This window comes from Macrobrachium nipponense, chromosome 1 (genome assembly GCF_015104395.2).
Source record: "Macrobrachium nipponense isolate FS-2020 chromosome 1, ASM1510439v2, whole genome shotgun sequence".
NCBI classification, from domain to species: domain Eukaryota; kingdom Metazoa; phylum Arthropoda; class Malacostraca; order Decapoda; family Palaemonidae; genus Macrobrachium; species Macrobrachium nipponense.
Window position 1 is genome coordinate 27,266,480 of NC_087200.1, and position 11,013 is coordinate 27,277,492.

An 11,013-nucleotide genomic window follows, 5' to 3' on the forward strand; every position below is an offset into this window, starting at 1 on the left:
AAATTTATGTGGAAAGGATAGAAATATTCCATTAAGGATCGTCACGAAGGACAACGAAATATTTACGGTAAATACACAATTTCCATTTCAGGGTCCTGTATCCTCATCGAGTCGAAAGTAAAAGGTGGAAAACTATGCATTTTTAATCCTCAGCGACCAATCAGGGGAATGGAAGGAGTTTTGCCCCCAGGATTCATCAGTGGAAAAGTCTCCACCGAGAGATTTTTCACACTCAAGAGATCAGTCGAGGGATGTTTTTTTTAAAACGCCCAGAAATATAGAAACAAGTCATTGCCTTTTTATATTCCAATTTGTTGCACGTAAAAACAACGTCTGTTAAGTTTTTTATCTAATCGAATAAAAGTACACGAGAGAGAGAGAGAGAGAGAGAGAGAGAGAGAGAGAGAGAGAGAGAGATTTTTGTTGCTCATTTATAGTCTGACATAATGGAGCGCATGATAGATGCCCACTGCTATGCACACACAAGCAGTCTATGTGCTTTCTAAGTGGGTGGTGTAGCTCTCTGTTAAGTTTGCCAGGTTCGCGGGTCGCTGCAGGCCTGCTGTTGTATTGGCTAGGAGCATCTGCTGGGGTAAAACAAAATAGGCCTGATTCCGGGAGCCTCATCCCTAAAGACTAGCTAAGTAACCTGGAGGGGCCACACCCTTCTGGCATAACCTCCTTCAAAGGGAAAAAGGGCAAATGGTAATGCGAAGAGAACCTATTGTGTCTGGCGTTCCAAAGGGTAGCGTTCTTGGTCCACTGTTATTTTTAGTGTATACTAGTGGGATGGTTGTTGGCCTGGGAGACAAGATTGTTCAGTATGCTGATGATGCAACACATGTGGGTGTAGGAAAATCTCCACTTAAGAGAAGTGAAACTGCACTTGGCCTCAGTTGACACATGGATTGGATTAGTGAATTGTGGTCGGTGCGGTTTGAAACTTCAACTTACTTTTGAGGAACACCCAATGAAAGTGTTAATAAATGCCGCACGAAAATTTGGTATTATTCGTAAAGGCTTCGTATATTTACAACGGTGATAAAATCAGAGCAACCTGTTTTAGGTCATTTGTCCTTCATTTACTTACTAGAATACTATTCCCCCGGTATGGAGGAGATCTGCTTCTGCCAGAGATTTATATCTCTTGGTACTATTCTGTTTCCTGACATTAGCAGTTATGACTTGGACCATCGACGGATAGTCTCTTGTTTTTCAAGTTTTCCAAAGTTGTGTTGTAACAGAGGTTCTTTACATTCGCAATTAATCCCTCATCTCCTTTTCCTCCGCTAGCAGCATATATGCAGTGAATAAACCTTCTCAGTTCCAGAGGTCCTTTCTTCCTCTCACCGTTGGACTGTGGAGCAACCTCCCTTAGGACGCTGTGCAGTTAGGCCCTCATTTAGGCGAAGAAAAAAACAATACCCTTTTATTTTAAGAATTTATTGACATTTTCAAGTATTTGTTCATGAAATTGAATCATTTATATATATTTTAATTTTCAAATAACTGATCTCTTCTTCCTAAATTTCACATTACCCTCCGTTAATCCTTCCCAATAAACATCATACTCTTTGGAAGCTTGAATTTGAAGTCAAAGGCCTTTGTGAGCTTGCTCCATATAATAATAATAATAATAATAATATAATAATAATAATAATAATAATAATAATAATAATAATAATAATAATAATAATAATAAAACCCCAAGAGATGAAGGACACGATCAGGAAAGAATATATGCAGAGACTCAAGGCGATACTCAAGTCAAAACTCAACGCCGGAAATATGATAAAAGCCATAAACACATGGGCAGTGCCAGTAATCAGATACAGCGCAGGAATAGTGGAATGGACGAAGGCAGAATTCCGCAGCATAGATCAGAAAACCAGGAAACATATGACAATACACAAAGCACTACACCCAAGAGCAAATACGGACAGACTATACATAACACGAAAGGAAGGAGGGAGAGGACTACTAAGTATAGAGGACTGCGTCAACATCGAGAAGATAGCACTGGGTCAATATCTGAAAACCAGTGAAGACGAGTGGGTCAAGAGTGCATGGGAAGAAGGACTAATAAAAGTAGACGAAGACCCACAAATATACAGAGACAGGACAATGACAAGCAGAACAGAGGAATGGCACAACAAACCAATGGATGGACAATACATGAGACAGACTAAAGAACTAGCCAGCGATGACACATGGCAATGGCTACAGAGGGGAGAGCTAAGAAGGAAACTGAAGGAATGATAAACAGCGGCACAAGATCAGGCCCTAAGAACCAGATATGTTCAAAGAACGATAGACGGAAATAACATCTCTCCCATATGTAGGAAGTGCAATACGAAAAATGAAACCATAAACCACATAGCAAGCGAATGCCCGGCACTTGCACAGAACCAATACAAAAAGAGGCATGATTCAGTGGCAAAAGCCCTCCACTGGAGCCTGTGCAAGAAACATCAGCTACTTGCAGTAATAAGTGGTATGAGCACCAACCTGAGGGAGTGATAGAAAACGATCAGGCAAAGATCCTCTGGGACTATGGTATCAGAACGGATAGGGTGATACGTGCAAATAGACCAGACGTGAAGTTGATTGACAAAGTCAAGAAGAAAGTATCACTCATTGATGTCGCAATACCATGGGACACCAGAGTTGAAGAGAAGGAGAGGGAAAAAATGGATAAGTATCAAGATCTGATACTAGAGGCCGAAGTAGTTCCAGGACTCATGCAGAAGAGTGTGATCCTAGAAACGGCGCACATAGTAAGAAAAATGATGGACTCCTAAGGAGGCAGGATGCAACCTGGAATCCCACACTATAAATACCACCCAGTCGAATTGGAGGACTGTGATAGAGCAAAATAAAAAATAAAAATAATAATTCTCTTTTGGGTGAAAGTTATTACCAGGATAAAATGAATTCACTATTTATGGGTTATATTTGACTTCATATGTGAGCAAAGAAAAAAAATAATGTTTGAACAAGTAACATTATCATAAACAGCCTCATGTTGCAAACTTATCAATGAGCAGTCGTGGGAAGATGGGCTTGTTTCGAATCTCAGTGGTTAACCTGAATTCGACGACAGGAACCTGTGCAGCAGAGTCGAAGTTAACTTATGGCTCTCTTGGTGGCAATTTGTAATATCACTCTCATTCAAGTTCCTTACCCTAGCAAGCATAGGTTCGAATCCTATTCAGGACTTACTCTTATATAATATTATATAATTCCTTTTGGCGTGTAAGTTAGTCCCAAGGTAGAGTGATGTCGATATTAATGGGTCATTTGTGACTTGTTATTCGAGCATATTTGAAAGTATTAAAAGAGTCACGTGACAAAGCTCTCTCTCTCTCTCTCTCTCCTCTCTCTCTCTCTCTCTCTCTCTCTCTCTCTCTCTCTCTCTCTCATAACTTTTTTTTTCACTACGATTACTTAGATTTTCATCTGCAATATCCTCTTTGTTTTGTGGTTGTAACTTTCACCCAATAATAAATGTTTTTGCTTGGAAAGCATTTATGAACAGAACCACAACTGCTCTTCCAGGCGGAGATCGTTGTCCTCGTTCGTGTGAGACTCAGCAGACTTGGAACTCGCTGGGAAATAGAACACACGACTTCCTCGCTCCACATATGGCGATGCTGTCGGCATTTGAATTCAATATTTGTATTATATAACTTTCTAAGGTGGTCATGTTATCTATATATATATATATATATATATTATATATATATATATATATATATATATATATATATATATATATATATATATATATATATATATATATATATAAATATACATATATATATATATATATATATATATATATATATATATATATATATATATATATATATAATATAATATATATATATATATATATATTTATATATATCATTAATATATATATATATATATATATATATATATATATATATATATATATTCTTAGCTTATGAACTTCTAGGGGATAATTTTTTATGCGGTTGTTGTGATATCGTCATGCTATTTTTTTTAGTGTCATTTTATTATTCTTTTATATCCTGGTGTTGGCGTAAAACTGGTATTATTTAAAATGCAGGGTGCATATTTCGGTGTGAAACACACCACTCCTAGGGGAGGCCTACCTACAAACATGCGTAAAGATTTCCAAAGTATCCCACATTTTCCTTTACCTCTGATAGCATCATCTATATGCTACCTACTACTTTTATTCCGTCTTTCTAACCGCTCATATTAAAAAGAATATTTCCTATTTAACTTGGCTTTTCCTTTATCCTCACTTTTATTGACCATGAGGTGTTTTCCTCGCCATTTACTTCTCTTGATTTCTCTTCTCCTTTAAGCTTTTTCGTCAAAGCTTACTATACTCTGTTTTTTTTCCATCTGTCCATCCGCCTGTGGTGTTTGCGCATGGTAACACTGCGTCCCAGGCTTTAATAATATCCTATTTCGAATTTTAACGGTGTAATTCGCATACAGTGAATTCTTAAAACACCTTTTCAGTTGAAAATGTACACCCAGATATCCTTTTATTTACCTAAAACTTACACATATCTTAACTATTTAAAGCCCGGGATGCAGTGTTACCATACGAAAACACCACATGCGGGTGGACAGATGGAAAAAAACAGAGTATAGGTATTATTGTAAGCCCTTCCAAGACCCATTTACCTATTCCTGTAAACGCTTTCTCGGAAGGTCTTCCATGTTTGGAAATAGAGGCTGCACCTGAAGATGACTAACAAATGACGTTCACAATTTCCCGTGGTTACACTTTTCCACTGACGCTCCAGAGTAAAGCCTTCGTAGGTGTCTTGCAGAGCTTTTAGGCTAATGCATGTGAGCATTCCTTTCACAGAACCATCATTACGCTTGATTAGATGTTATGTATGGTTAATACTTTGGTAAAAGCTGTGCGTTGAAGAGTAAAGCTTGGAGTTTGCTGCTAATGCATGTCTGTGTTGCGCGTTTGTGCTTATCTTTCTCTTGCAGATTATTACATTACTTATTCGAAGAGCGGCTCCTTTGTTATTGTGTTGGATTCGTGATTCTTAAGTGATTTTTAATACAACTTAATAAGTGGATTCCGTGCATTACTTATTTTGGTGGCATCAGGGCAGCCTTGTAGGGCGAGTGGGGTTTTCTGAGCCCTTTTGTAGAACATGGCATCCCTTGATGTGTTCATACTTCTGAATTAGAAACATCAATTTTTTCCATAAGATTCTTGTTGATTATGTCTCCTTGCATGAGGGTCTCGGAAATCTTTCTGGTGACTATCTGATGTTGGGAAGTCAAAGATCCACATGAGATTAAATGCTTGCAGGTAATTAAATATGTGGTGCAGGTGGGGAAGTTCTCTAAATTACTGCAGATAATGAGGTTGGAGGGAAGCAGTGTCTGCAAAGTGTGCTTGTGGGAGATAAATGCGGCTGTGCGTTGAAGAGTAAAGCTTGGAGTTTGCTGCTAATGCATGTCTGTGTTGCGCGTTTGTGCTTATCTTTCTCTTGCAGATTATTACATTACTTATTCGAAGAGCGGCTCCTTTGTTATTGTGTTGGATTCGTGATTCTTAAGTGATTTTTAATACAACTTAATAAGTGGATTCCGTGCATTACTTATTTTGGTGGCATCAGGGCAGCCTTGTAGGGCGAGTGGGGTTTTCTGAGCCCTTTTGTAGAACATGGCATCCCTTGATGTGTTCATATTTCTGAATTAGAAACATCAATTTTTTCCATAAGATTCTTGTTGATTATGTCTCCTTGCATGAGGGTCTCGGAAATCTTTCTGGTGACTATCTGATGTTGGTAAGTCAAAGATCCACATGAGATTAAATGCTTGCAGGTAATTAAATATGTGGTGCAGGTGGGGAAGTTCTCTAAATTACTGCAGATAATGAGGTTGGAGGGAAGCAGTGTCTGCAAAGTGTGCTTGTGGGAGATAAATGCGGCTGCATGATTTTCTTCTGTGTTAATAAGCCCTTCTGTAACGTGTGCGACCTTTAAAACATCTCACTCTCATACTTGGTAAGTTATCTTACATACACGATTGTCATGAATATGCTACAGAAGGTGAGACATTCAGAGGTAAGAAATTTAACTTTGGGGAGATGTTGGGCTAGGAAGAGGCTCAATGTGTCAGAGATGCTGCTCCTTAGGCACTCATCTCCAGGGATGGTTGGGGCATCTGACATTTAAGCATAGCAGAGGCATGTCAAGCTGTGGATGATAGTTCTTTGGTCCCTCAGTGGCGTGGTTGGTAAGGTGTTGGCGTGCCACCTCATTGCCTCGAGCTCGATTCTCGGGCATTCCATTGAGGTGTGAGAGATGTCTATTTCTGGTGACAGAAGTTCACTCTCGACGTGGTTCGGAAGTCACATAAGCCGTTGGTCCCATTGCTGAATAACCAACCATTGGTTCCATGCAACGTAAAAACACCATACAAGCTTAAGCCTCCGAGAATGGGGTCTAACTCCTCAGCAGAGAGATTCTCACAGAAATTCTTGGCCTTCTCACCCAAATTGCTGCTGGTGCCCTAGAGGGTTTGCACTTACTGTTCCTCCAGCTTAACCTATTACAAAGTCTGTTTTAGCCACCCTTTGGTGAATCTGTGCCCCATTTTGTTGGAGGCTTAATAGGTTGAGATCATAATACAAAATTGTGACAATGTCACTTGTACCTGGAGGTACAAGTGACATTGTCTTATTTATTGTCTATTTATCATATGATCTACATTATTGGTGAAGAATTGTTTTTCAACATCTGTCCTGTATTCCAATTTTGCATTGACCACTTTCCAGGGATTGCAGTGGGTGAAGGGCTTCCCGATATAGGTTCTAACAATGGGCTTTTGTACAGGTCAGGGCATTCTCCCCTTGCATTAGGCAGTGCCTCATGTTTGTAGCTTTGTGTAGATATAAGTAAAGTACTGGGGTGACATTTTTTATGAACAGTGTTAAGGAAATTGTCTTCCAGTTTCTTTGCCTTATCAGTATTTATTTTTCTAGCAATAACTGTCCATATCATGACTTCAGTCCTTCATCGGGGTTACATTAATTTTGCGGTTTGGTTTGGTGTAGTTATATAGGTAACAAATAGAAAAAATATGATTTGTTGAGGCAGATTGGATAATCTACTGCAGTGCTTAATAACACCAGCACATGGTACCTGTCACTTGGTATTGTGTGCTGTTGGGGGAGGCGGGGATGGATGCTGATTAGATCCTTGCAATCTTGGTCTGAGTTTCAATGGTTTCACTAGAATTTTCGTCTTTTTCTTTTGGGGGTGTTTAATTCCAGCTGTTGTAGAAGGGCTTGTGCTGTTTGAGTTTAGGCCCCTATTCTAACATGGTCTCTATACTTGTAGCTGTTACTATGTTTCAGTTGTGTGTTCCTTCTGCTTGAGGGGAAAACTGGTCCAAAGATACCTGGATATTACATTTATTTTTGCAGGACAGTTCAAACTGCAACAACATTTATTAGTCTCCCTTAGTTAATCTCTTACAACATGGAAAATATTAGTATGATATTGAGCCATAATTTAAAACTTAGTTGATAGAACCCATCATTTACTCAGCATAAATTAGTACTGGAAAAAGACATGGTGACAAAATTACCAAAAACTTCTTCAATTCAAAATATACACTCATGCTGGTGTTCAGAACCAATCAGGAGACTTAGAAATACAATTGAGTACATCTGTAATACAATCTAGGTACACATAGTACAACACAAATACTCTAGTCATCAAAACAACTGTTAATCAAGACATTGAAATTCCCATTCAGATCGGAGGACTAGTATTATTTTAACAAGGATGCTTATAGGACATGTGCATGCTACTCATAGATACTTAATGCAAAATGGAGAAGGAAGGCAGGCCAGATTTACAGAGCCTGTCGAGAAGTTTTAACGGTTAAGCATTTTCTAATTGACTGGCCACTATTTACTGGTTGGGATGTAAATGAATGACTGTTTTTTGTTTATTTGTTATTTTTTTTAAAGAGAATTAACTTTCATTTCTGAGTTTAACTCTTTTGATAGATTTTTATTAATTTTGATTTAGCTATTGTATACTTTTAATTCTTTTACCCTATAGTTTTGCATGAATTTTAGTTAGATTTACAATATTCTAAGTACTCATTGGCCTTAGTTGTCCCATTGCTTGTAGCCTGTATACCTAAAATCTATAAATCAGTCAAACACCTTTGAAATACCACAGTGCATTAATAGAACTACCTAGATACAGAAATAAAACTTTTTCCTGTATGAACTCTAGCTCTACTCTGCCTACGCACTGCTGTACTCTCATATTCATAAAACAAGTTCATACTAAAACAAAATTTTCAAAGTCACTCAGAATCTTCACCTCCAGCAGGAATTTTTTTAGTGTTCCTGCAGGTCATGAAAATGTTTTGAAGGTTAATTATCTAATATACAAAATTCCAAAATATCCCCAGGAAACTGAAATTTTTTTAAATTCAATGTGAACAGACAAAAGAAATATGAAATTTTGTTATTTTGTAGAATGTTCTCCAAAACAAGAAAATTGCAACCAGATTTGCACTGTATTTTATACTTTTGCACTTACATTGATTAAATGTCATGTTTTGATATAACACTTATTAGACTATAGGGACAATCTTACAGCATTTCATAGATTGTATGACTCGGTTGACCCCAGTTAATTGTCTTGTGAGTTGGACAGCAACATAGAATGGGTCACATGAAATCCAGTAGTCCCATATGATTGTTAGGGTTCCTGTATCTGCCTGGCCGGTCCAGGAACCTGCTGTGGGTTGCAAAGTAACGCAGTCAGTTGTGTTTATTTGCCAATTTTTCAAAAAATGGCACTTACCAGGCAAGTGGAGTGGATTATCATAGGGCACTGAAGTTTTGTAAGTTGAAAGGATGTATTCGCCATAAGGAACAAAACCCACTAATACCCTGTTGGCCTCACACATTTGAGATGGAATGTCTGGGCCAGTAGATACAATTTGTTCATCATTTGTATCCAGAGTAAATGTTGGACTTATCTTTGCTTTGAAACACACAGTGTACATCAGATGTGATTTACTGAGTGCCGTAGGCTTCACAGACACACCACTGAGAACTCTGTCTTTGGAACACAGACCTTCTTTAAAAAACCTCAGTTCATAAGTGTTTGGGTTTATTGTTGTTGTTGGTTGGGGTGTGGTCGTGGTCGTCGTTGTTGTGTAAGCTGAAGAACCTTCTGCGTCTGCAAGAACAGAATAAGGAAACATTCCAGATATAACAGAAATTAGGTGGCTTTGTTAGGTAAGACTTTTTTTCAAAACTGCAGAGATATCACATCGTTTAGTAGTTGGAACAAGAAAGTCATATTGGTCTTACTTTCTGAACTCACAAAGATGTGGCTTCGTTTGAAAATAAATTCTTTTTTGGGTTTATTTTCTAAACTTGCAATATTACAGAGTTTGACAATTGTAAAAGAATTGTAAAGCTATTAGCTTGAAGCCATGTTATTACGAAGTTGCAACTTATTTTGATTGCGGTGAAAGGGTTTCCTTATTTCTAAAAGGCACATTAAAGAACAAGCTTTGTACTCACATACGCCGAAGATCGAGTTACCGTGGGTCATAGTTCCTGGGTAGTGATCGGCCAGCTGGCATTCCTTTCCCGTGTCAAGAATCGCAACAGACCATGCCTTGCAGTTTAGAAGCATATAACATCTCCTTTTGCATTCACCTGCAATATAATAGATTCTCCAAAATTTCTTCTAACGGTAAGGAGCTTTGAAGGTTTATTGTTTGACAGGCATGCAGGCAGGCGTTGGAAAGATACTGAAGGTACCATGGCTCCCCATCAAAATGGCAGTCAGTTTTTGCTGAGCGTGATGGTTTATGAATAATTGTTATATAGCCTTTTTTTGTGACGTTGCATATGACGTGATACCTCAGGACAATATATGCAATTGCTTCGACTTATGCAATTGTTTCAACTTATAATTTCATAAAAATCTAGTAATGAGGAGGCAACTTACAAGATTACATCAAGACACACACACATACACACACACACACAAATATATAGTATATATATACATTATATATATATATATATATATATATATATATATATATATATTATATATATATCATATATATATGAGCGAATACCACAGGAAAAATAATAGGCAGAAATTCGTAGCTTAGCGCTTTCGTCCTTTAATAAGACATTGTCGAGGTTTATATCATGAAGTCGAGGGCGTATATTGTGACACACACACACCCACACACACACGCACACCAATTAAAAAGCATCAAAAATATTAGAAAGTCTGTAGAAAGTTATGATTCTGAGTGAAGGATTTATGTAGTTTATTTCCTGGCATAAAATTCCAAAGTGAAAGTGATTTCTGAAAATATATGATACATTTGAAATTAACGAACAGTTACTTGAAATCCATGTAAAGGATGTTATATCCAACCACCAGATAAGGCAGAAATTAAGTAAGGTCAGCTTACAGACAGTGGGAACAGTCGACGTATTGAAACTTCCTGTGCTGATGACAAGTCCCTCAAAGATGTCGAATTGCCAGGGAGTAGCTAAAGTTTGGCAGAGAACAGTTTGTCCCAGTGACAGTAGAATTACTTGAAGCGCAAGTTTGGTAGAGGGCACCATTCTGGTACAGGGAAGTTGTCGAGCCATGGTCAAGCTTTCATTTCATTCCTTGTGAAAAAACAAAGGAAATTCGATTAGTGTGGTGGATGGAAATTATTATTATTATTATTATTATTATTATTATTATTATTATTATTATTATTATTATTTTGCAAGTCTCATAGCACAAGCTTATGTAATTGAGTAACAAGATTCTGAATTTAACTGGCCAAGTAGGAAAGAATACCAAAGCAACGGAAGTGGATATACATATGTATATGTATACATATATGTATATCATTAACGCTGCTATATCAGATTTTTCCGTAAAAAGATTAGAAGTAAAATATTTTATCTCG

At 37.6% G+C, this 11,013-nt stretch overlaps 1 protein-coding gene across 1 annotated transcript; it reads right to left on the bottom strand.

Moving 5' to 3' along the window:
- Positions 1-7,505: 7,505 nt before the first annotated feature.
- Positions 7,506-10,711, bottom strand: LOC135220108 (uncharacterized). Its single transcript, XM_064257420.1, has 3 exons — positions 10,519-10,711; positions 9,602-9,739; positions 7,506-9,251 (listed from the first exon to the last, which is right to left on the bottom strand). The coding sequence occupies exons 1-3, from the start codon at positions 10,700-10,702 to the stop codon at positions 8,638-8,640; spliced, it is 936 nt and encodes a 311-aa protein (XP_064113490.1). The 5' UTR covers positions 10,703-10,711; the 3' UTR covers positions 7,506-8,637.
- Between the last annotated feature and the right edge of the window lie 302 nt (positions 10,712-11,013).